This window comes from Argentina anserina, chromosome 4 (genome assembly GCF_933775445.1).
Source record: "Argentina anserina chromosome 4, drPotAnse1.1, whole genome shotgun sequence".
In the NCBI taxonomy this organism is placed as follows: Eukaryota; Viridiplantae; Streptophyta; class Magnoliopsida; order Rosales; family Rosaceae; genus Argentina; species Argentina anserina.
In genome coordinates this window covers 4,771,773-4,798,131 of record NC_065875.1, presented here as the reverse complement: position 1 = coordinate 4,798,131, position 26,359 = coordinate 4,771,773, and the positions used below count along the sequence as shown (strand labels likewise).

General features: G+C 36.6%; 5 protein-coding genes across 8 annotated transcripts in view; 4 read left to right on the top strand and 1 right to left on the bottom strand.

Annotated features, from left to right (window-relative positions):
• The window catches only part of LOC126792889 (ethanolamine-phosphate cytidylyltransferase-like), a 137,651-nt gene that overhangs the window by 85,176 nt on the left and 26,116 nt on the right, over positions 1-26,359 (top strand). The gene's annotated exons all lie outside the window — the stretch shown is intronic.
• Positions 8,671-12,875, top strand: LOC126792891 (sodium transporter HKT1-like). The gene is made up of 3 exons (XM_050519401.1): positions 8,671-9,887; positions 12,028-12,264; positions 12,653-12,875. The coding sequence occupies exons 1-3, from the start codon at positions 8,671-8,673 to the stop codon at positions 12,849-12,851; spliced, it is 1,653 nt and encodes a 550-aa protein (XP_050375358.1). The 3' UTR covers positions 12,852-12,875.
• Positions 13,425-17,801, top strand: LOC126792902 (26S proteasome non-ATPase regulatory subunit 12 homolog B-like). Of its 2 annotated transcripts, XR_007671966.1 has the most exons (4): positions 13,425-13,576; positions 13,688-13,882; positions 17,462-17,572; positions 17,754-17,801. XR_007671966.1 is itself a non-coding variant. In XM_050519415.1 (3 exons), the coding sequence occupies exons 1-3, from the start codon at positions 13,574-13,576 to the stop codon at positions 14,606-14,608; spliced, it is 255 nt and encodes an 84-aa protein (XP_050375372.1). In that variant the 5' UTR covers positions 13,425-13,573; the 3' UTR covers positions 14,609-14,874. The 2 variants fall into 2 exon arrangements, 1 of the variants encoding a protein (XP_050375372.1); XM_050519415.1 differs by lacking the exons at positions 17,462-17,572; positions 17,754-17,801 and adding an exon at positions 14,552-14,874.
• Positions 20,316-22,242, top strand: LOC126792901 (phospholipase A2-alpha). Its single transcript, XM_050519414.1, has 4 exons — positions 20,316-20,702; positions 20,798-20,840; positions 20,963-21,088; positions 21,782-22,242. Exons 1-4 carry the CDS (start codon positions 20,580-20,582, stop codon positions 21,955-21,957), a joined length of 468 nt encoding a protein of 155 aa, XP_050375371.1. The 5' UTR covers positions 20,316-20,579; the 3' UTR covers positions 21,958-22,242.
• LOC126792895 (F-box protein At5g07610-like) lies at positions 23,454-26,304 on the bottom strand. Its single transcript, XM_050519405.1, has 2 exons — positions 24,970-26,304; positions 23,454-23,764 (listed from the first exon to the last, which is right to left on the bottom strand). Exon 1 carries the CDS (start codon positions 26,256-26,258, stop codon positions 24,972-24,974), a length of 1,287 nt encoding a protein of 428 aa, XP_050375362.1. The 5' UTR covers positions 26,259-26,304; the 3' UTR covers positions 23,454-23,764; positions 24,970-24,971.

Below are 26,359 nucleotides of genomic sequence, written 5' to 3'. Positions count from 1 at the left end.
AGACCCGACTAGCCCTGCTAGTCTACATAAATAATTACAAATAGCTAGAAGCTGACTAGCCCCGCTAGTCGCAACAATATAACAATATCGTACCATAGGCCCCCGACCAAAAAATATATATATATACCTATCAAATCTCAAGTTTTGAATACCGTCACGTCAGGTTCACGGAGAGGGTATTAAAACATCCTATCCTAGCTGGCTATATATCCTCGCCTCTCAGGCGGCATCGCCCTCCGAGCAGAAAAATGATATCATGTAACCTCGCCCCTCGGGCGGCATCGCCCTCCAGGTGGCATCGCCCTCCCGGCGGAAAAGTGATATCACGTAATCACGCCCCTCAGGCGGCATCGCCCTCAGGCGGAAAAGTGCTATCGAGTAAACTCGCCTCTCGGGCAGCATCGCCCTCATGGCGGAATAGTGATATCACATAACCTCGCCCCCCGGGCGGCATCGCCCTCCAGGCGGCATCGCCTCTCAGGCGGAAAAGTAGATAAGTATGCTAACATAGTCACAAAATAAATATCATTCATATCCGTTGATCATGCCCCCTTTTTGATATTGCTAAGGAAAGGATACCTGATAGAATTGATTATGATTCCGTTGATCGTACCTCCTTTATAGGATTAAAGGAGAGGATACCAGAATAAGATAGAAAATCATTCTTATCCGTTGATCGTGCCCCTTTTAACTTAACAAGTTAGAGGAGAGGATACCATATAAGAATAATTAGAACGAGTACGGTTCCCAACCGTACGTATAAATCTCAATATGAATATAACAAATCCCGAGAACCCCGTTCCCGGATAAAAATCCACAGTTTCCGATTAAATCAAATAAGGCGTTATAAATATATATATCTCATATATATTTTCAAGTCAACCAAATATCATCGCAAAGCAATTAAATCATATAACGCTCGAAATCACATAAATAATTATTCATGCATGCAAATATTTAAATTAACGTCCACTCGTAGCCAGAAACCTAGCATCAAAATTGGATACTTGCAAACGTAAGCCGATATTTAATCTAAAATAATTGTCGCTGCACCCAAACCTTGTTTGGGCTGCCTACGTACCCTTTTTCGAGGGATCAAGCCATTCGTAGTTCCCCCCTAATATTTAACTAAAATTACTATGGACACCCAACACACCGAATTCACCAAATCACTCCTTTCGGTATTTCTAAGCCCATGCACCCTTGCACAATTAATATCGTAAACTTTACCCAACAAACACACATCAACACAACCATCATCATAATCATCATACATCAAATAAACCACAATCACAACAATCACATTTATCCTTTTATACGGTAATCTACATTACCAACAACATACAACGACTAACTACATCGATTAATATGTCGATAAGTTCGTATCGACGAATGCTACACAAAAGGGTAACCTACTGCCCCAAAAAGGTCACCATGCACCGCCGCACGCGCCACCCCTCTCCGACCTCACCAAATCGACTCGACTCCAACATCAAAGTTGTAGATCACAAGAAACCATACCTTTTTCACAACGGCGTCAAAGCCCAAATCGGCCGAGAAGTGGCCGGAAACTGCCGATGAAGGTTGGAACAGTGCCCCCGATTCCAAGATCACGATCTAGCTCGATTCGTCGCCCAACTCCGGTCGATTCGTGCCCAGAATGGAAAACCAAGTCGAACGATGATAACCCCGAGCTCCGGAGTCGCCGGAAAACTGTCGCACGACGGCGTTGACTTCGGCCGGATCTTTCGGGCGTTGCTGCGCCGTACACGGCGGTCAGCAGGCGTTGGGGCTGGTTGCAATCAACGGGAAATGACGAGACCGAGTGAATGAGACCGGTGGCGCCCCATCGGTGGCCGGACGGCGGGGAATGGCGCCGGCGAAGATTTTCATTCCGCGCGTGAACAGTGGCGCGCGATTTCTGATTTTTCGGGGTTTTCTGATTTTTCGGTTTTTCACCCCCTATTTATACTAAATTCGAAAAATGGCCCAAATACATTTTGATTCGTAACTTCTTCATACGAACTCCGATTTAGGCGTGCCGCATGTCCACGAATTCGTATCGACGAGCTCTACGAATTTCGTGAAGGAAGTTTTCCCATAAAACTTACGTGTCAAAAAGTCAATTTTTAAAATCGTCACACTTAGTACGACTCTCGTTCCGAGGAAAAGATTAAATTATTCTTGTCACGAATCGTAAAAGATTCGGGTCGTAACACCTTTTATCTAATAAAAAAGAAGCAAAACCTAAAAATTACCAGTCTTTTTGTATTGAAAAAGCTACTGATAAGTGGCAAGTGTGCTTTTATTCAAAACATATTCAAGAAAGCCAGTACTCCATAGAATACGTTGGCTGAATATTAAATACTCTATACGACGAACATATTCATTTGCAGAATGAGATTGGAGTAGCAGATCTTGATCCTTCAAGACCTAACTTGATTGAATTTCTAGATTATCTATCTAGAGGAAAAAACAATAACAAAGTTGCAGAACAACTCGAAAGATTTAATCTTCGATTAGATCAACTCAAAGAAATAAACTCCCAAGTAACAAAGCTTGAAGTCAAACTAAATTATCTAAAAAAGGGCAATACTTCTCAGATATTCAGAAAAAGATAGCCAGATGAGAGAATCTCTCTAATATTATCCATAAGCAAGCATTTTAATTAAGAGACACTTAGGAAAGTCTGAAAAAGCTTTTAGAAACTCTTGTATCCAGAATAGGATGAATCAAAGAGTAAATCTAAGGGTAAGAGAAGAAGATGATAAAGTTGGCTTTCACCTCCCTACTGAGAAACTCATCGAAAATGTTGACGCTCTTATACATCAACAAAATTACAACATTGCTTATCTTCAAGAAATAGGTAACAGTGATAGGAGCACTTTGTGCGACGTTATTAACATGTTTTTACCTCATTTTGTAATTTACTTAGCCCTTATTTAATTTACTACCCTAGTTTTTATTTTTGCCAATTAGCTATCCTAAGTTTTCATAATTAGCCAATTGCTACCTAAAGTATTAATTTTGCCAATTTTCTATCCCATATTTCTAAAATTAACTTTAGTTATCATTTTGTCATATCAAATATCACATCTCCCTAATAAATCATTTAATTTGAAAATCTAAATAAACAAATTGGTTAATCTGGAAAACCTTAGAAAAGCAATTTTTGCTTAAAGTTAGTAAATTGACAAAATTAATATTTAGAGTAGTAAATTGGTTTTGTAAAGGTAGAGTAACAAATTCGCGGAATTAAAACCTAAGATAGTAAATTGACACTAAAATATATCTGGGTATCAAATTGGCAATGATTAAATATAAATTCTTCATCAACTAATGAAACATGACATGATGGTCATATTGACACATAACTCGACGATAGGTCAATCAAGTAGCCGACCAATCAAAAACAGAAACCAAACCATGCTCTATTTGCTATCAAATTATATTCTTTGGTAAATAATGGTGAACACGGCTTGCACGCGGAGGGGAATATTCAAATCACCATGCTCATTCATTCTGAATTATTTGGCCCATCTCTACATAAAAAATTGAATTATTAGACCTTCAGATCCCATAAATAGTTTAATAAGGTCAGATGATCATCATTTACTTCCCGTAACATGGACTCATGTACTATCCAACCAGCTCACCTATTTCTTCATTATCAAGAACACTTTGGATTGCGAATACCATAGTCTTCTTAAAACTTGACTAATACACTTCAGATGTCAATAAGTTGGCTCATTTTGCTAGTTTAGATAGAGAAGTAACATTTAGCTTAACAGAGGTCCCTGATTTCATTCGGGGTGTCTTTTATGAGGATAAGTGTAATGCTCAAAATTTAGCGCGGGGAAGAGTTATTACATCCCCTCGTTGCAACCTATTGCTAATAATAAGAATAATGTATTGGTAGCCTCTATATAGGCCGATTTCTATTCTTACCTAAAAAAAAAGATAGAATTTCGACTTTGTTTTGAATTGACATATGTCATGTAATATGAATTATGCATGTATATCTCTAATATTGAATCTTAATCTTATTAAAATCGTTTTCTGATACATAACTTTATGAAATTCATTATCCCTAACGGAAATGAAGATTATCTTTTCTAATACGGTTGGATAGCAATTGAGCTGACTATCATTCTACTACTAATTAGTACTTACGAAAGATGAAGACTAAACTAAATACTAATACATTTTACTAGCAGCGATCCTTGAACATCATTTTCGCTCTTGATACCATTCGATCAGCTTTTAAACTTTTGCTAACCCACTTCCGATTCATTGAACTTTGCCTTGTATATGACACCATATAGTATTATCATTAGGTCACTTTTATAATCAAATAAACAAGTTACAACTTACAAGCTTGACCAAAAAAAAACTTACAAGAAAATCAGCACTTGGGACATGTGCACAGGGCCCCTATACGAATTTGTCCCACCCTATCTAATTAAATGAGTATATATACTAGGATTTGAATTATATATTATACCTTAAACTTTTCCATGTTATCTACAGTTCCACACTACACAAGATTTAATCATGTCGAGGATAAGTTTACGAGTTGAATTGAAGTATCATTGCTAATAATGAGCCTATATATATATATATATATTCTTCAAGTGAAGCTTCACTATGAAATTACAGAGTGAAGTTTAAATTTTGATATACATTTCGGTCAAATTTTTTCACTATATAGTGATTCAATATTTATATATGATATTCAAGATCATCTCTATAAAGTTTCATCTAATTCGACAATGGTTTGAGATTTTAAAATTGAGATTTACACGAATGGTTCATATTAAACAATTTTAATTCATTCATTGATTTAATCTAATTTTAATACTTTAACGATGTCCGAATTGGATGAAATTTTATAGAGATGATCTTGAATAATATATGGTGAAAACATTTAACCGAAAAGAGTGTCAAAATTGAAACTTCACTCTGGCTGGTAAATTTGCCGAACCTGAACCGTTCATATTTTGAGTAGAAAATCGAATTTATGAGTACCTTAACGGTCATAAACTAGGCTGAAATTTTGTGGAGATGATCTATACGTTATAACCTAGATATTAGACGGTGGAGATGGGAAAAATCGATCGAAAAGTTGATCAAAAATGAAAATCCGTACCTTAAGCTAAGATAATGACCTCCTTATATGAAAAGCCTTGATATATATATATATATTAATGAAACAAAATCAACACTGTAAGTCGGTTTATTATTTCAATTGTTCATAATGTTCGTTAGGCACTTAGACGTGATATGTGATAATTGTATGTAATAAACTTCATCAAAAGACAAAATTAGTATAGGGGAACATGAACGGATTTTTCGCTATTTGCTAGGGTTCTTCTTTTGGCGATTTAACAAAGTGTTTTATGCGAGATGGAGAGGAGTTAGGTGGCGTCATGTTAGGTGGAAGAAGAGGAATTAGCTAGTGAGGCCGATCATGGACAATGATTCCTATTTATAACTATATGGCAGGTTAATTTCTCTCCTTGAAGAACCTAATTTTCAATTAATCTATGAGCTATGAAGCATTTAAGATACCGCTACCAATCCGAAAGAAGGATGATGTTCAAAAGAAAAACAAAAGAAAACGGATGTCATTCCTGTAGGAATCATGTTTCATTGCAATATAAAGATTAAATAACCCTTGACATTTTAAGCACATATGTAATTATGTATATACATCAGGGCTGTCAATGGGTCGTGTCGGGTTGGGTTCGTGCAGGGTCTACGTACGTGTCTCACTTGTCATAAAATAAAAACTCAAACACAACCCATTTAATAATCGTGTAAAAAATTTAAACTAAAACTCAACCCATTTAATAATCGGGTTAGAGTTTTCCAACCCATTTAATAAATATATATTGTCGTTTTATATAAGATAACCAACTGAAGCAAGAATCAGACAAAAAAATTCAATTTCTTACCAAATATTCTAGTTCAAAATGATAAAAGACTTAGTAAACTGTTATATACATATAATGTTACAATTTCAAATATATTGTGTACATGTATTTTATATAGAATTTAATTCGATCATTTTATTAAACGTGTCATGCGGATTTATTTTGTGTTAGCGGGTTAATTCGTCATTGACCCCTTTATTAGATGGGTCATGGCATGTTGACCTGCTGCTAACCCATTTTTTAATCGTGCGGGTTCAACCGATTTTATTTCGTGCGAGTTTCGAGTCGTGTTATCGGATCATGTCAAAATTGACAGCCCCAATATATTACATATTCGATGATCAGTCCCCCTCAACTTGTATGATTAGTTCAATCATTCAATTCTAAATTATATTATATATACATAATAGCAATAGCAGTTCTCAATTGCATATTTATTTTGGTTATCCACGCGTATGGCACTCGTTTGACAAAGACATCCGCCCCTCGGAAATTCTCAAAATATCATCCGCCCCTCAAACTATTGTACAATCCTACCTTTCAACATAATGATCCAAGAAGCGTACAAATTTACGCCATATACTCAAAATCAAAGGACTACAAATATTTCTCCGGCTAAATTTCAACTCTAGAATATGTAATATTCATCGCCACATCAACCATATCCAACAAGTTAAAACAAACATATTTAAGATTTAAATATGTTAATAACATATTTCTAGTTATTGAAATTGTTTTATTTTTATTTTTTATGATGAAAGCTTAGTCTCAACTTTTAATTACTTATATGGAGGATTTAAGTGGGACTGTAGAGTCTAAAGGATCATTATATTCTCTTATGGGGCTCTGCATTCGGAGCAACCATGAAACAAAACATAGGGTTTCAAACAAGCGGTGGCGCTGTCTCTCAGGTGTGGGCGTTGGTTGTGGTGTCAACGGAGTGATGGTGTATGTTACAGCTTCTTCTTCAATTACATAGTGGGTGAGATTAACAATCTATCTCTTCGCAACTGGTTTGTTTCATCGTGCTTTAGCGGTGAGATTGCTCAACGGTTGCGTAAGCGGCTGAAGAAACTTGTATGTGTTGGTGTTGGACCTTCCAAGGCTTGGTGTCAAGAGGCATTTCCTGGTCGGTGTCAAGGCTTGGTTGAGTGTCGATCGCTTTCGTTGATCGAAGGCTTCTTGTGTCTATGTATATGTGAGCTTCAACAATCAGCTCTGGGGTGCATCAATTTTGGTTGGGTCAACAACGACAGATCCATGCAGTTGTAGTTCTTGGGCTGAACGACGTACAAGCGTGGATGGTTGGCGAGCAATCGCGGGTGATGGTGCGTTAGACACCAAGAAGGTGAAGTGGCTACATCTTAGGTTGCAAAGATCTAGGTTTGGGCTGAGGCTCAGGATTTTGGGCCTGGGCCATGGGTCATGTTGGATGGGGTTGAAGCTAGTTATGGGCTTTGTGAACTGGTTGGGTTGGGAGCTATGTTTTCACAAACGTAGATCTCAGGCCTGTTTCCGAGAATAAGTGAGCGCTTAAGTTCAAATTGAAGTTTTCACTTTTTCTTTGTAAAAATTTGTAAATATTTTCAATTTTATTTTCTATGTTTTGAGACTTATATCCTAATGAATACGTTTTCATCATATTTTCATTTAAAAAAAAATTGGGTATTACAACATTACCGAATGCCACCACAGGTTATGTTGTAGGACTTCAAGTAGGAGGAATCCATTTTTTTTTGTTGGAGAGGAAGCAATATCCCATGGTTGCATGCAAAAGTAAATTAGTACTTAACAATAAGGCAAAATTGCCAAAATACACCCTGATATTGGCTTAAATTGTCAATTTACATCCTGAACTTGTAAACGCGAAAATTTATCTCCTCAACTTGGTATAGACTGTCGATCTGCACACCCTCTATCAAATTCAACCGTTTCCATCCAATTTGTGGTCACAAGTCATTCACATGATAGACAATTTTATCATTTAATATTTATTTCATTCTAATAATAAAAATGCACACAAATATATGTCTAGCAATCTCTAACCACAATTGTATTCTTTTTATCAGGAATCGGTAAGAGGAACATGAACATCTAGGGGTAAAGGATCGGAGGGGTAGAGGAATGAGCAATGTGCTGGAATATATTGGTGACTTAAAGACTAAATGTTTTTAAAGATATTTGACTAGTTTAATCAAAACAATGGTGTCACTTCAGTTTTAATTCTTCACTTATGGACATAACTATGTAGTCATTTTGTAAAAAAAAAAATATCAACAAAAATAATAATATCATGAAGTGAATGAGTGAGCAAATATAATTTTACAAAAATTAAATTCCTTAAGCATTCTTATTATTAAAATGAGATAAATATCAAATGACAAAACTACCCATCATGTGAATGACATGTGCCTACAAATTGGATAGAAACGGTTGAATTTAACAGAGATGGTGTGAATCGACATTTATACTAAGTTGAGGAGGCAAGTTTTAGTGCTTAAAAGTTTTAGATTGTAAATTGACAATCTAAACTAAATTTAGGATGCATTATTTTAGAAATTTTGCCTAACAATAATATAGCGTTTTGAAAAGCATGTGCAATCATTTGACTGCAGCCACCGACTCCAGGCGCCTCTATGTATATATAGCTCTACACCTCTATCCAGATTCATGCCAGAAGCCCACACATAATTTTCTTTATTCTTCCCCTAAAGTTCTTTCTTGCCAAGTAAAGATGAGCAATTTTGCTTGTTTTGGCATGAAATTGCACCATCTTTGTAGTTCTTCATTTCTCGTACTAGCATGTCTTATTCAATCAATCGGACATCTACTTCTATGCTATTATCAATACCTCCTCGTTAGAGCTAAGCAATTCTGGGTGGAACTAGTTTATTTTGTCACCCTTTCCTTGTTGGGTTATTGGGTTCTCAAAGTATTGCCAGTTAGAACCACCCACTCTTTTACCCCTAGGAACTTAGATTTGTTCTTCACCTCAATTTCTGCCACAACCGTTTCGAGCATTTCCACAGTTGAAATGGAGGTCTTCTCCGATAGCCAGCTCATCGTAATGACCATCCTTATGTTCATAGGTGGGGAGGTCTTCACCTCCATGGTAGGACTTCATTTCCAGAAGTTCAAGCTCATGATGATGATGAGCAAAACACAGAAGATTGTTTCACTTAGCAGCGATGTTAGCTCCTCTTCATCAAGTCCGGCAAGGGCGATGGATGAAAATATTGAATTGGGTTTGGCAGTAAAGTCTGAATTTCCTCATGATCAAGTTGAAAAGAGTCCATCAGTAGATAATCAATCCTTGACACTTCAAAATTCCGTTGAGCTTTTAGGTCACGTTGTTTTAGCTTATCTTCTAGTGTTTCATTTCCTTGGGGTGGCTATGGTTTTGGTTTATCTGGCATTTACTTCAAGTGCAAGAAACATAGTAAAGAACAAGGGGATAAATGTTCATACATTCTCAATTTTCACCACTGTTTCAACTTTCTCAAGCTGTGGTTTTGTTCCCACCAATGAGAACATGATCGTCTTTAGCAAGAACTCAGGTTTCCTCCTCATACTCATTCCTCAAGTTCTTCTTGGGAACACATTGTATCCCTCTTGCTTGAGATTTACAATTTGGCTTTTGGGGAAATTTTTTAAAAAGCAAAGAAATTCGTGCAATTACCTTCTGACGAATACAAAGGAGGTTGGATACCTTCACTTGCTTCCTAGTCGGCATTCGTCACTCTTGGTTGTTACAGTTTTTGGGTTCATCCTGGTACAACTTGTACTATTTGCCTCCATGGAGTGGAGTTCAGAAAGCTTAAGTGGACTTAATTCATACCAGAAAATCATTGGATCTTTGTTCCAAACCGTCAATTCAAGACATACCGGTGAAACCATCATTGACCTCTCCATCATTTCTCCCGCAATCTTGGTATTATTCATCGTCATGATGTAAGTATTTGTCTCCACCCTTTCATTTATCTAAACTACTGGATTATTATACACCTAATCAAATTAGCTAGTCATCTAAATAACACATCAAACAGTTAATCGATCACGATAATCCATAATGAACTTGATTTAGAGGCTAACTTCTTAATTTTAAGGTGCCTGATCCATGAACTAATATCTTTGATTTGTGGCACGATTCAGTCTTAATTTGATCATCATTTTTACACACACATATATATATATATACATATATATATATATATATATATATATATATTATAAAGAGAACTGGTGTTGTCAACCAAAAGAGATGTGAAAATATGTTAGTAACCTTGGATTATAGGTTAATTGAAAACTGATTTTAATATTTGAAGGGCGTAATGATAAATAATAAAATATTAAATATCAAATAGAAATAATTTTCAGAAAAATTAGGGAAAATGAGAAGTAATTGTGTAGATAACTTCCTATAACTTCTATATCCCACATTCCCACCACCAATCATATCCCACGTACTAATTCTAATAACTTCCAACATACTAAAAAAAATGGAAATTTACGTTTTAGTGTGGGCGCTTGCCTAGTATATACTAGCCTCATACCCGTGCGATGCACGTGATTTTATAACACAGGTTTATCGTTTGCAACGTTTATTTAAGTTTAAAATGCAATGTTGTTATGTAATTTTGTTTACAACGAATGATAGTTTTGGAAAAAAAAACATAATTAGTGTTTTTACGTAATTGTTCTTATGCCTATGTGCGAGAGTAAAATTACAAAAGGACAGATTTGAAAGTTCGTAATTTAGTGGTACTTAGGGTGCTAATTTTATAATAGTATATATATATATATAGTACGTAAAAAATCAAATTAGCAAGAATAAATAATTACAAACAGTAATATAAATATATAATATAGCGATTACGAATATGTCAAAGACAAATATACACGATTCGTTTTAACTAAGATAACTTTAGGGTATCAACTAAAATAGGTTGTTTTCCAGACGTACTACGTGAATCAGCAAACAAATGCGAACTTAATTATGAACCGATCAAACCTAGCTAAATAAGCTATTATACCTCCAACTTCCAAAACAAGGCAAGAAATGAAAGCATGCTTAGGTGATGGAGCTTCCTCAATTGGAGACACAATTGAGTCTAGGGCTCGTCAACGGGCCAGACCATAATAAATTTAAGGACTTCTTATAAAATAGTCTATTTTAACACATAAAATTAGAAAAAAGTCACATAAGTTTTGAAAATTTGAAAAAAAATCAAACAGTAAATGGGTTTAAAGCGTTGCCCATAAAGTTATGAAAAATTACATTTTTGCCACTACAAAATGACACATATTTTGTGGAGAATTCAAGTGGGGAATTCATACAACGAATTCCTTCTTTTTATTTTCCATAGAAATCTAGAATTTCTAATTTATAGTTGTTAAACAAGGGAATTGCCTTTTGGAATTATAAAATACTCATTTTAAATTATATTTCATCTTTGTTTCTCTTATCCAAACACATCGTAAGAGTCCTCTTACTAAATTAGTAAACTTCATAAGACTAGTTTAAAAAACAAAAGATCTTAAGACTAGTTTAGTATTGTTGAGAGTTGAGAGAAATGTTTTTGCTATTGTGATGTGACTATAATTAGTTGTTAATTGGAAATAATTTTATATATTTACCAAACAACTTTTAAAAAAGTTGTGAAGGCATAAATTCTTATTTTCCTGTGTTTTACTAGCAGTGATTTCCAAAAGCAACCTCAGAAGCTGCTTTTAGTGATCTGTAATTTCCAAAGTTTTTTTCCGATCTTTTATTAACCTCAGTCCTAAATGATATTAAATGGGGTCTTATACTATCTCTAAGTGAAAACCTAAATTATATATTCTGTTTTGCCCTCTAAACTGGAGAAGCATAGACTCGTCCCGGTGGAAGGTCACTCCAGCCACTACTCATTCTCCCTCTATGCATAATAATCTGTATTAATATATTGTTGGGTTATTAAAAGTAAATTAATTGTTAAACAAAACTAATGGATCGGTAGAAGATAAAGCATTTCAGAAGACATCAGGTCCATGAGTACGTGGTACGTACTGTAAGTTAAAACGTAATGTGAGGTTCTTCTTTCACATGCAGGTATCTTCCTCCTTATACTTCGTTTCTCCCCGCTAAAGAATATGATCAATATGATGTACAAGCTCATGACCAGATAAGGAAAAAGAAAAGAGGGAAGCTCATGATGGAGAATCTCATATTCTCACAGCTTTCTTATTTGACCATCTTTATCATCCTAATCTGCATAACTGAGAGGAAAAGCTTGAAAGAAGATCCCCTTAATTTCAATGTACTCAATATAGTGCTTGAAGTCATCAGGTAAAGAATTGAACAGTGTCCCTCGCACTGCCAATATAACATGATTACATGCTGAATTAAGTTATTACATATATTACTCGCATGCATGTACGTTGAGAACATGGCAACAGCATATTAGTCCTAAATTAGTGCTAATAGGAATATCGGATTATCGGAATAATGAGTTTGATTCACCAAATATATATATCGAATAATGACATGATGCTAAATGACAATGGTATTACTGTATTAGCATGCACTAGTTAATTAAGTTATTTAGCATTATACAGTATACGTCTTATTTCACAATATTTACAGACAAATTAAGTATCGGTATTTCATATTAGTGATATTACACGTTAAGCAGCATCATAGCTTCTAAATTTTGTTGATTTACCATGTGCTGCAGTGCTTACGGAAATGTAGGGTTTACGACGGGATATAGTTGTAAACGACAGCTCAACCCTAACGGCGATTGCCAGGATAAATGGTATGGATTTTCAGGAAGATGGAGTGATGGAGGGAAAATAGTTCTCATCGCTGTCATGGTTTTCGGAAGACTTAAGAAGTTCAATATGGATGGAGGTAAAGGATGGAAGCTCCTCTAGCTTTGAACCATAACGAACAAGAGCATGAAAGAGAGAAAGAAAAACTACAGATGGTTAAACTATGTACGTATCTATTAATCCATGTTCTCTTCTTGCTTTTGGTTGGTACTGTATAGGATCGTATACTCTGAATGCAAATTTCAAGTTTCCTGATTGATCACATGCCAAACAATGTGTCGAACAGTTTAGGTTTAATTCGGCTTAGTATGCATGTGGACGCTAAATTCTGAAGTATCACACTACAAGCTATTTGATCAATAGGGACGGACCCATTGGGGACGGTCACTCAAACCGTCGCAGATATTAGTCCATGGGAACTGTTGGTGTCATTTAGTCGCAAATTTTTGTAATTAGAAAAAATCAATATGTCCGTCCCTCTTTAGTTTCGCCCAATATCAAGACAATTTTCAACACCAGTGTCTTCACTCTCCTCTTTTCCTCTCTCTCTCTCTCTCTCTCTCTCTCTCTCTCTCTCTCTCTCTCTCTCCCGTCGTCTGCCTCCATCCAACGGCGAGTGGCAAACACCCACCAAACGATGTTATACTATAATCATAAAATTAGGGCTGCTATAATCAGTTTTCTAGGTTATACTCGTATTCCAATGTGTTTGTTTTAATCGGATTGATGGAGCTTACTCAATATTTACTTTGGCACTAATTTATGTGCTCCACTTATTTCACGGGTCTTGCGAAGGTTTCGTGTTCACGGCTTGATCTCGAACAATGGTAAGGCAGTTGGCTTTTATGCAGATGTGGAAGAAGAGAATAAGTGATTGAATTTGTTGCTGTTGATTTTTTTAGTTGTTATGGTTAATGTGATAATTTTGGATTTTTAAGGAAGGAGGAAGCGACTTGGACGCCCAGATAGAGAAATTGCTGAATGTGGAGAAGCAAATGAGGCTCGCTGGTGACCTGGCCGGGACCAAGAAGGCTGCCACCGAAATTCTCGAGCTTTGCTTCAAAGCTGGTGCGTGGAAGACCCTTAATGACCAGATTCTGGTCTTGTCCAAGAGCCGTGGCCAGCTCAAGCAGGTGACAATTTTGTTAACTTTTGGTTGTTTCGAATCTATGTTGTTTAGGTCTGTGAAGTGTAAGTTTATATTAGGACCTAGCTAGTTATAATGTATCTTTTAGGTTTCATCGGGGCATTGATTCTGAAAAGCAACTGTGACAAATCTGATATAGGTTTATGAAGGCCAAAAGTTATTAAACAACTACACTATCAGAAGAAAAGAATTAGGGAAGTTGCAATGCCTTGAATACCAAGTTCAGGGGAATGACCCAGATGGGGCATGCCCATCTGCAATAGCCGTTAAATGTGTTGCACTCCCAAATCCAATGTTTGTATTATAATCTGACCAACTTCAGAGTTTTTAAATAATTCACTAGCTCCCACATGACAGAAAAAAAAATCTAATCCTTATTCATCTATCAATTGACCAGCTAAAGTGTGAGCAGAAGTATCAGTTCAGAATCTATCTACCTTTTGTTAGATAAAACCAATTGGGAAAGGTTCCAATTAATCAAAACTTATTTGGGAGGGTGCTTGTCTATTAAAGCACTCTTTACAAACCTGTGTTGAATTGGTAATTGTGTGGTCCATAACTTAATTAGCTTTGTACGCATCTTTGTTTTCATGGATAATTAGTATATCGGAAAAATTTCCTTAAGTCTTTGTGGTATGATTGTCATTGTGATAAGGTTTGTTTCTATGTTGGCCGTAACTGCATTAGTCCAGTAAGCAATGCAATATATTGATCAAACACCTGATCTTGAAACTCGTATGGAGCTGATTAAAACACTAAATAATATTTCTGCTGGGAAGGTAAGCATTCGTTGGGATGCTTCTCATTTTGTAATTTGATTTTATGTAACATGAGCTTTTTTCTTTTTCTTTAGATATATGTTCTTTAGTATATGAATTCTAGATATTTTAGGGAAGGGTCAACTCCTTGACGAAGGGTTAGTGAGGACACTTGTATTTGTGCTTTTCGTTGATGTAATTAACTGTTAGATTAAAGGCGATACTGAATATCATTCTCATCTAAAAAGTCTAAAAATGCTAATGGAATCATTTGCATGTTCTTTTGTAGGCAAAATCAATTAACTTGATATTCATGTTTCTGTTGTATAGGCAATGTTCTAAAAAGCGTTAGGCGGTATGCAGCTGGACAACTACCTCCTAGCGCCTAGACGGCTAGGCAGTCTCCTAGGCAGCGCCTAGGCAATTTTGAATTATTAAATATTTATTTATTTTTATACATATATTTAAACTATTTTAATGATTAAAAATATATAATGATGTTTAATATTAATTTTAAAAATACTTAAAATAATATAAATTCACATAACTTAAATAGAAAATCCATAAAAAATATTTGAAGAAAAGATAAATAATAAAACAAATACAATAATACTAAATCTCAATTTATTTCTCTCCAACTTATTTCTTAACTCATTCAATATCATACTCAAATTTAATATTCATATTTCTTTCCTCTTCTTCTGTTGATGAGATTCAGTTTTCAGAAAATAGACAAAGAGTGAGAGTTGCGGCCTCTTTTAGTTTCTTTTTAATGTCAAATTATAGTTGACCGCCTAGGACTAAATAGGGCCAATTAGACCGTCTAGGACTAAATAAGGCCTCCTAGAACCGCCTAGGACCACCTAGGCGGCCGCCTAATTCACAAAACGCCACAGATGGCCATCGAATCAAAAAGCGCGGTGGTAGGTGACCTATTGTGTATATTGTGTATAGGTAACAGTCATCGATTCTATTCTTTATAGGGCTGTAAACCGATCTAAAATCGCTAAAAATAGCTGGAACCGTAAACCGAACCGTGTTATTTAAATAGTTCGGTTTTTGTGTTTTTCAAAGTAGGAACCGTTAGGAACCAAACCAAACGGTTATGTTCCGGTTCCGGCTGAAACTCTGCATATACGATTAAAAACTGGGAACTCTATAATCTGTCTTTATATTAAGATAGTAACTTAGTAACATTTAGCTGAGTTCCACATCTACTTGCAATCTCATAACGCAATTCAAACAAGTATCAAACAATAGACATCAGATCAGAGAGGAGCAAAGCAGAAAGTCTATTACATCTCATACAACTCACAATACTAGAATTTGGCATTCATGGATCAGAAAGGAGTAAAGCAGAAAGTAAGAAACATCCTTCATTTTCAAACTCAACTCATATTAAATCAATAAATCTCCATATGTCAAACTCAATAGCAATAAACCAATAACCAAATTGAGATGCAAAAGAGACATCAGATCCTCTAATACTACTGATTATATACTACTATTAGTCAAAACATTTATAGGCAGAGAAGATAAAAATAATGCAGTCTATGTACATGAACTCATCAATCATGGAACTACAGTCTATGTACGTGAACTCGATTGGATGAACCCCTAGCCCCCAAGATTTACCATTGAAGACTCCTCTTGTGAAACCAAAATTCATACTAAAGTTGTAACATGATCAGAAACCATCTCTCAAACCTCAATTTGCATGATTCCAATTTGCTAACCAACACCAATGACAATACATCACTAATCTGAAAACTTTACTTTCCATATTGCTTCATCTCTGCCCTTAGACTCTAAAGAAAACTTTATTTCAATTGAACGTTTCGTGTTTGTGCTAATAGGCCTAGTGTCTCAGTGAACACAACAGAGTGCTAGTAATTCAATTAGTTTATATTTATCATATGTGTGGCGCCATTGAATCACTAAGTATTGATTGGGTTATAAACAAGAAATGGGAGCAGCTCGTAATCTTGAAAGAGAACGCCCCAAAACAAACATGAATATAAAAAAACTAAAATCAAATCCCAATTTACTGATCAAAACTATAATCTCTAAATCACATTCATGCTTTAAGTAATCACAAAACCCAATCAATACAAGATGTTGTTACATATTTATCATATGTGAAAGGTCCAAAGAAGAAACCACAAACCTTAAAATCAAATTGGAGGCGAGCCGAGGTTGACGCCATTGCATTCGAACGCGGATGGATTGGCGCAATTGGAAGCGATGGTGCTCGGATTGGCGCAGTGATGGTGGAAGCGGACGTCGCGGTCGGAGGTGGAAGAGAGGGAGAGGTTAGTGTCCGATTGTCAAAGATGGAAGGGATGAGGGAGGTGGAGGCAGTGGAGGGCTGAAAGACTCGGCGGAGGTGGAAGAGTTGAGAGGCTTTGCGGCTTTGCCTTTGGGAACGAAGAGGTGAGAGGCTCCTAAGAGCGAGTTCGCGACGGAGGTTTGAAGGGAACACAGACATGTACTGATCTAAGTGAATCTAACAGTCAGTATTGTAATGGCTTTAAATCCAACGGTTCTTGTGTTTTTTAAAAACTAGAACCGAACTGAACCGATCTGTATACAAACGGTTCAGTTCTAATGGGTGACATTATTTTTTCTTATAGGAACCAAATAGAACTGTTATTAATCGGTTCGGTTCCAACGGTTCCTTAAGAAACTGAGACCGATTAACAGCCCTAATTCTTTATCTTAATCTAATCATTTATTTTTTCACCCTTAATGCATGTTAGTTTGTTAGGAATTAGTTTTCTCATGTAATTCTGTCATACTCCATGCAGTTATAGACAAACACCACGACTAACAAGTAGATAAGGTCATGGAGGGTCTAGGATGCTTGATGATGATTGAGAGACTAAAGGCAAGCCATCTATATGTTTACTCAGCTGCTGGTAAGTGTCCGAATGTTTTTCAGTTTTTGTTTTTGTTTTCATTCATGTACTTTTCCAATTACCAAGTACCTTACCATTATAGAGTAGGCTTATAAAATAAAATTTTTGCTAAAAGTATTGTAGCTTGCTTTATTATTCCAAGTATTTGTAAGTCTAGTTTGAATTATTTTGTTTTGGGTAGGAGCTACAGCTTAGGAGCATCTGGTCATTCTTGTCACTTGTAGAAGAGATATCAAATCTTTGACAGCTCTATGTTCATCTTTTATATTAATATGAGACTGTTATGTATTTTATGTTACTTTAACTCATTATTTATGAACTCCATTTGACTAACGACAGTTGCATGTTGCTCTATGTTGAAGTTGATCAATCTGGGTTTGGAATCAGTTGTAGAGTTTTGAAACAGAGGCAAGTAGTTCATTAACTTGACTCTGTTACTTGCAAATTATAATCTTATTCTCCAATTTACATTTCATTCCCATTTTATGAGTATTGTCATTCCTCAGAGTTGTTGAACATATGAGAAAAGTTAGTAATGTTAGGGGTACTTCCATCCAAATCTAATTTCAATACATTGTATCCAACGTATTAGGATGACTACTATATATATAGTATTGTGGATTTCATCTGCTATGATGTTCGAGGAATGTAATTGAGGATCCAGATTTGTAAATTTTCCTTGGTAACTCTACTGTAATGTAGTATCAAGTTGTATGGAAAACATGCATCTTTTTCATATAATCCAAATCTTGAAAATTGATAATCCTAGATGAACATCAATAGGGACTGAGTCTGTCCGCTATAAGGTCAGTAGAGACGGAATTGTGTCCGTGCCCATTGCTCCAAAATCTAGTAGTGTCATGTCATACAAGAACTTGGAAGTTGGAACACCTTCATCTCAGAATTTCTCGTTAACTAATTGAGTGTTAACAGATTCAGGTTGTGAAGTTATGCTCACAGAGTCACAGTTAACGAAGTAACCCTCACTAGCTAACAAGTACGTACTCGACAAGAGGAAAAATCCCAATTCTTTTACTATGGTTAGACATATTTGGATAGCTAACTAAGCTAGAGCCATGGCTAAACATAGATTAATGACCATTGGAAATAACAAGATTACATTGTTTTGAGGTAGTTTTCCGTTTGAAGCTCTAAAATTAGATAGAGGGAAGTAACTACTTTTAGACAAAACAATAGAAGAGGTGCAAGGAATATTAAAAGGCATACATAGACAAACTTCAAAGAGATTTTAAGAGAAATCCAGATCCCGTCATAGGAGGACTTCTTCATTTGAGGCATATGAGTCCTTCTATGCGACCCAAGCGACCGGATAGAACACCCGAGCTATAAGATCGTAATGGCTATGGCAAGAAGATTTGGCCCAAAAATGGAGCTCAAGAAGGGTGTTTATAACGTAATGCTTCTTGGGTTTGCATTCGCTTCGCTTTCTTGCGTGGTCGATGGTGCTTCACGCCGGAATGTTTTCGAAGTAGGTAGCCGTGGTCGGGTTCCCGATCACAACACCATCAGAACAGTTTTGGAAGTTGCCACGTCCAAAGGAGAAATTAAGCCTCTCAATGAGACTGAAGCTGCGATGGTAAATCAACGAGCTCATTAACTTTTTATCCTGGATCAGTGCGAATAACTATGTCTATCTCATTATCCTTAATTTTTTTATTAGGTTCCTACGATTTTAAGGGTTATTGCTTTACAATTAACTTTCATCTTTGTGTATAACGTATCATGATTTGGCCATGCATATGACTAAACAATAAAAGCAGGAAGCGGACCAAGAAATTTCAGGTTTTACTGGCTTCAAATTTTTTTCTGGGTCCAAGGTCTGAATTTGAATTGCCCTTTCTTTAGTTTGATCTACATAACTTTGACAACAGGTCATTTTGCACAAGTCTGAAACGTAAAGAGAAGTGTTAGGGATCGAATTCACTTTAAACCTTAATTATGGTAAGATTTTGATGCACCAAACATTAGGTGTTGCACATGTAAAGGAATATATGGAATTGAAATATAAAGGAAAAATGACCAAAGAATCTACAACTTGATTTAAACTTGCAGAATTGCTGCAAATATTTCGTACATGCACAAACCAGCTAGTTGTAATTTGGCTATTGGGAAACTATCCAAAAATAAAAACAGTGCTCTAGGATTTTATCATTTCCTTTCTTTCCTGTCTAGGCTATCTTTTAGTTTGGCCATCACCAACTAGGCAACTTGTAAGGATGTGTTCACGAGACTTGGCAACTTATTGACGTGGACGAACCGATATAACAATTTGTTATGTCACCAACCTAAATATACACACGCATGTGTCTGGAATTGAAAGCGAACTAATTTTCGCAGATAGTTTACGTGGGAGGATTGTAGAGAATTAAGGGAGCTAGGAAGTTCCTCATGATTCTTGAAAGAACACTTCTGTGTTATTTTGTTCGTTGCTCTTTTGTAACTCTGTTTTTTTTTTTCACTTTTTCATGTTGTCATAAAAATAGTGTTCTTCATCAATCAAATAACTCAAATAAGAATGAATTTTCATGATATGAATCGGCCAGCTTCTACCATAGAAAATGGTTATAATTAAACCCTTGATTCAAAGAAAACTGAAAGAAGCAGAAGGTGGAAGAGGGTTTAACCATTAAGTCAAAGAAAACTGAAAGACGCAGAAGGTGGAGAAGGATTAAACCCTTAATTCAAAGAAAACTGAAAGAATTAGAAGGTGAATTATGATTAAAGATGTGTCTGCTTTGGCGAGAGGCGTGAAGCAACGCTACAAAAAATTCATATCACGAGCCGTTACAAGACAAAACGCCAACCCTCTTTCTCTCTTGGTGTTTCTCACTCAACCATCTCTCACAGTCCTCTTTCTTCTTCCAAGCTAGCGCCATAGCTTATATCATAGGCTCCATCTAGACCTCTCATCACTTTCTCTGTTACTCTTTCTATAAAAGTCAGAGCTCTTTCTTTCTCTTATTACAGTTTGCCTTTTGATCCAACCATGGTTGATCTACTTAGGCAGTCATGGAAGTTTGTAATCCTAATTGTCCTCTATGTTCATTCCATCCCTCATGTTCATGCCCTTAATATTGGTGTTCAAGACACAGATACTTCTATTGTTCTGGTTTGCTTCTTAGTTAATCAAATAATTATTGCCCTTAAGTTTAGCTCTGTTGAAGTCTGCTGTTAATATTCTTATTGCTGCTAAAAAACTTGCAGAGTAAAGATTGCAGTAGAACGTGCGAATCTGAGTTCTGTACAGGTACCGATGATTTATTTACTCTTGATTCTTTTTTTTTTCTCTTTTAATTCTTGTGAAGAATATAATTGATTTGTAATGGTCCTAAGTTGATCATAGTTTCTTTTTTCTTTGAGAATTAACAGTGCCTCCATTGCTAAGATATGGAAAGTATTGTGGGCTTTTGTATAGTGGATGCCCTGGGGAGAAGCCCTGCGATGGTTTAGATTCTTGTTGTATGCAGCATGATGCTTGTGTTCAATCTAAGCACAGTGAGTTCATTTCTGAATTCTCAATCTGTCAATTTGGACTTCACTTCTCTTTCTTTGATGTTCTTCAATTTTTGTTTTGTTTTTTTTTTTGTGTTTTTTTGTTTGTTATCATTTCTACTCTCAATAACTTAAGCTTTAGGATCTACTAGTCGTCTGAAATTATTGTATCAGATGGCCTCTTGTTGAAAGAGGCATTAGGTTTATAACTTTAAACTCGGGATCTGATTGAGCATTTGGTGTACATTGCAAACAAAAAGAAAACAACAAAAATAGGAAAAGGGGTTAGTACAATTTTTTTCAGCTAATCTTGAAGCTAGGATGGGTACTTCTATGTCTTTATGCTCTAGAGGGAGCCCCATCTGATTCATCATAATAAATAACCATAGAATAGTCATATAGGTTAACAATGAGAGGGACAACTCACAAGATGATCTTAAATTTCTTACTGTCGGTAGTGTCATACAGATATGGGACTAATGCAGCCAAAACTTACTAAAATTTAGATGATATGATACAAGATTAGGTTACTGATATTAACAAGTCTAGATTTTTGTCTAGTTGTGCATGATTCATACAGAAAAGTTAACCACTGTTTTTTCTATTTCATAATTTTTTATTTGTTGGGTTGTGTGTGAGAGATTCATATAAGCAACTAGAACAAATTGATAAAAAATTGCAAATGATGTGGTGCAGATGACTATCTGAGTTCAGAGTGCAGCCAAAATTTTCTAAAATGCATGTCACAGTTCAAAAATGCAAAAGGACGAACCTTCAAAGGTAGCAAATGCAAAGTTGAGGATGTTGTGGAAGTCATCACAATCGTGATGGAGGCTGCATTATTTGCTGGAAGATATCTCCACAAACCTTGACAGATATAGAGCCCCACCCTTTCTACTTGATTCTCAACGTTTCATTTTTCCTTGTTAAAATTAATTTTGTTTTTTCGTGCATAGTTGGAAAGAACTTCAGACCAGGAACAAATCAGAAAAGGGAAAAGCTTGAAAGAGAAGCATAAACTCAAATATGCAATTTTTCATCGGAGAAATGCCATAAGCCATAAATTTAACCCTGAAGGACATCTGCTTGCAAAAAATCAAGCCCCAATATTGTATCAAAGAAGAAGTAATAAATTGAGCCCCATATCCTATTATCTACATCACTTTGTATAAAGAAGACATCACATGTTCATGTAGATTGACCACCAAAAACAAATCATAGACTTGAAGAAAAAAGAAAAAGAAACAGTGGCAGATAGTTTGGCTAAAGATGGCATCAATTGCTCTAGAAGAACTGTGTTCTTGGATACTACTATTCAGCTTTAGTTGAGGAGGACACTGGTGAAGTTAGCAGAGATAGAGTTGTAAGATCTAAGTTTTCTTCTCCTAGTTAGTTTTATTTGATTGCTTGGGTCCTTTTGGCCACCTTGTGAATAAAAAAGGAAGAGGTTTGGTACCAATTTCTCACCTCCCAAATCTATCAAGAGCTATCAAGAGTCCATCATCTCTTCAATATTGTTCTTCAATTTTTAAGTCTTCTCTTTTCTGATGAGTCTTTGGAGTTAGTCCTCAAAGATGAGGGAGCCTTAGACCTAGGCTAAGGGCTCTCTATTTACTTAAACAAAAGAATTATATAAACATGAGGAAAGAAAAAAAACCATAAAATTTATCCAAACAAAAAAAAACATAACTACAACGAGCAAGAAGCAAAATGGAAAGGGCCTTGACCTCCTCAGATCCGTGAGTTCCACATAGAAGCTGTCATTAAAAATTGACAAAGCTTCAGAAATTGGAACGAAAATGATATGCATCAAAGAAATTCATCATTCATCATCGGAGCTCAACCAAATTCATCACAAAGAAAAAACTTAAGAGTTTGAGAAGAAAACTGGTATCATCCAACCCATTAGACCCGAGCATCAGGACGAAATCCTGCTGGTACATGTAGATACTCGTAAATTAATGCCAATATGCCAGCAGAAATCCCAAATTCAGCAGCAACAAATTTGTGAAGATCCTCTACACATGTAGAGCATCTTGAGGATTCAATCTGGGTGGACAATTACGATGCAAAATCTAAACTCGCAAACATCTCAACCATGTCCTCCAAAGCCCAACCTGGTGACTTGCAAACTCAGCATTGAGCATCCAAGTCTAACATCAAGTGCCAGACTCAATAGAAAATAGGGATATATACGTTACTGCAACCTATCCCGATTTGTGCTATCAAACTATTAGGGTGCTGTAGAAACACAAGTAAAACTCTAAATCTAGAATATGTTCTTTATATTGACAAATTTTATGCAAGTGTGCTTTTCTCGTCACTTATACATGCATTTACATATCTTCAGAGATTCAGAACCCTAATATATAGTTACAAAACCTCCGCATAATATATTATTCAAATTATTAGGGTGCTGTAGAAACATAAGTAAAACTCTAAATCTAGAATATGTTCTTTCTATTTACAAATTTTATGCAAGGGTGCTTTTCTTGTCACTTATGCATGCATATACATATGTTTAGAGATTCAGAACCCAAATATATAGTTACATAACCTCCACACAATATATTATTTATAACATTACATATTCTTACAATCTTCGGTTGAGAGCATAGGTAGATATTCTCTGCTGCAGCCGAAATTTCACAAGATTCAGCTTCTAATCCAAGCTGAAATCTGAAATGGAAGAGAAAATTGTGAGCTACGCCAATAATGCAAAGCAACTAATTATTGTGTCAGAAACAGAAAGCATACAAATCTGTAACCTATCTATATGATAATAAGTTTCTCAGAGGAACAATATTAGCACAATAATCAATAATCTAATAATTAATCTGAAGAAAGAGGGTATGGAAAAATACATGAAAACAAGCTGTAATTTCTCAACAAGGGCATAGCACAGTGCCCAAGTTATCTTGACCCTTAATAACCAGATGACAATGGGGTACCTAAGGAGCAGTTTGGTCTACCAAACATAAACATAAATGACATCACTAAGCTAAGAGCCGACCTTCTTGTATTTCAACTTAAACCATTTACACATAAAGCAAAATCTAGAATTGACAAGTGCCCTAAATAAGGGACCGGCACACTCTTAGTCACCGGAGAAGGATTTTAGACATAAAGTTGAGTACTCCATACATTGAAATCCTGTCACATTGTGGTACGATAATATATAAGATATTTTCAAGCTCAAAATTAATACTGCACTGTAGCAATATTTCTATTTTAACCAGCAGCCACATCCTTAGAACAACACGGCCTATACTAGTGCTGAAACCTGATACAAGAAAGTACAACCCAAGGAATAACGAGCACAACCACTAGAGAAATGATTATCATTATTAGCTGCAACAAGCACATCTCCAGATCCAAAATATGCACCTCAGATCAGATAACTATATTAGGCTCCTGAATTATTACTAATACTTGGAGGGAGGAAAAGGGATTTCCGGCAAAATTTTGCAATACCGTTCTATAAATACAATAAAAATCTATATTACTGATCCATGTGTCATCACGGCCAACAAAATCCAACATTCATTTCCATACTAAGGTCCTACTATCTTATCTGCGGCAACAACAGTGTTCCCCAAAAATCTAACACCCCCTATTAATTTCTTATCGGAATAGGTGTGTGATACATGCAGAATTGCCGGCCCAAAAGTTTTGTTATTCTGTCTTTTCGAACTCTATCTGACCTGTAACCACCCTGTCCATTTTATTCCATAACAGGAAAAAACAATACATGTCTAAAACGTTGAAAAAATCAATGCTTTGCAAACTGTGGCAACACTTTATAAATAATAACAAACATTCATAGAGTAAAATGATAAAATGACAATAATGAAGTACAAAATTTGAGCACGGGATAGAAATACCTTCACACAGAAGCCAAAGTGGCCACATGATGATAAGCCTCCACCCACTCCACATGTAAGGATCCATTGGCCACACCGGTGTCTACAGGAGCTACGTCACATAATTTCTTGAAGGTCCTATCCCTAAGATTGTAAGAGATGACCTTAGCAGGAAAATAGAGCAACACACACGGATCCCCTCCATTCTCTTCACCAGTAAAAGCGAGAACAACGTAGGAATAATATCGATCCAAATAGTACCCAACCACCTCCTGAAAGGAATAGCTAGTTGAATACAAATCAGCTTTGCACTTGACAAACCAGCCAGAGCCCTCCCTCGGCATCAACATCTCATTAACACAAGGCCTATACGCCTCAACTGTCGAATAGACATCAACATGGTACTTGACCACCCAGCCAGAGTAATCCGGCTTCAACTCCCTCACTTCAAACTGAGTAACAAACGGCTTGAAAACATCGATCAGCTGCAAACGGCCACACGACTCCCCGAAGTACCTATACTCCCTGTCGAACACTAGCCCAACAGGGCTAGCCACAACTCCATCCTTCACCACTTTTTCATCATTACCATCACCAATGTGACAGTACAACAACTCATCCTTATGAGTCAGCCAATGCATTGCTCCATTGCAATACACTCCGCGGCTGAAGTCGAGCTCAAACTGCCCCTGCATAAACTCAACAGCACTCAACCCCAGACTCCAACTCCGAGTCTCTGATGCATATATTCCAATCCCTACACTATTAGGACCAATCTCCCATACCGCGACGACTTTGTAATTAACATTCCCAGTTCTACAAGGATCAAAAGCAATCGCAACACCCACACTATCATCAAATTGATACCCATAAGGGGGAGAAGGAAGCTTCGAGAACTGGCTGGTGGTGGGGTTGACTACATAGAACCCTCTCCGGCTCCTTTCGCCACCGCCGGAGCAGCAGAGGAGGAGGCCATTGCAGGACTGGAGAATCTTGACTCCGGCGAGCTCCGGGACGCTGTCGAGGGGACAGGAGGTGGATCCGCCGGAGAGGGAGACGAAGGTGAGGCGCTTGGCGGTGGAGAGGAAGAAGAAGGCGGAGAGGGGAGGGCTAGGGTTTCGTAGAGTGTGGCGTTCGCGGAATTTGGGGCTGGAAATGAGAGAGAGCCAGTGCTTGGAGACGCATTGGTAGCGGATGAGGGACTTGGCTTCGAGGCGGAGGAGGATCTGAGAGAGGAGGTCGTCGTGGTTGGCTATGGTTTCGGCCGGCGACGAAAGTCTGGGTGGTTCTGGAGTGTGACTAGTCTCCATTATTTTCTTCAGGGGTTTTTTTTTGCAGCTTCAAATCCAACAGGTGGGTGAGAAAGAGGAGTGTGACCACTCGGGTGACCACTCGGGTGACCACTTTTTCT

What these genes read in the sequence shown, in the direction of transcription:
- LOC126792895 (XM_050519405.1), bottom strand. Translation starts at nt 26,258, where the DNA reads ATGGAGACTAGTCACACTCCAGAACCACCCAGACTTTCGTCGCCGGCC.
- LOC126792901 (XM_050519414.1), top strand. Translation starts at nt 20,580, where the DNA reads ATGGTTGATCTACTTAGGCAGTCATGGAAGTTTGTAATCCTAATTGTC. An exon ending in CGAATCTGAGTTCTGTACAG is followed by an intron (nt 20,841 to 20,962) that starts GTACCGATGATT and finishes GAGAATTAACAG; the next exon opens with TGCCTCCATTGCTAAGATAT. An exon ending in TTGTGTTCAATCTAAGCACA is followed by an intron (nt 21,089 to 21,781) that starts GTGAGTTCATTT and finishes GATGTGGTGCAG; the next exon opens with ATGACTATCTGAGTTCAGAG.
- LOC126792902 (XM_050519415.1), top strand. An exon ending in GCCGTGGCCAGCTCAAGCAG is followed by an intron (nt 13,883 to 14,551) that starts GTGACAATTTTG and finishes CATTGTGATAAG; the next exon opens with GTTTGTTTCTATGTTGGCCG.
- LOC126792891 (XM_050519401.1), top strand. Translation starts at nt 8,671, where the DNA reads ATGAGCAATTTTGCTTGTTTTGGCATGAAATTGCACCATCTTTGTAGT. An exon ending in GTATTATTCATCGTCATGAT is followed by an intron (nt 9,888 to 12,027) that starts GTAAGTATTTGT and finishes TTTCACATGCAG; the next exon opens with GTATCTTCCTCCTTATACTT. An exon ending in ATAGTGCTTGAAGTCATCAG is followed by an intron (nt 12,265 to 12,652) that starts GTAAAGAATTGA and finishes CATGTGCTGCAG; the next exon opens with TGCTTACGGAAATGTAGGGT.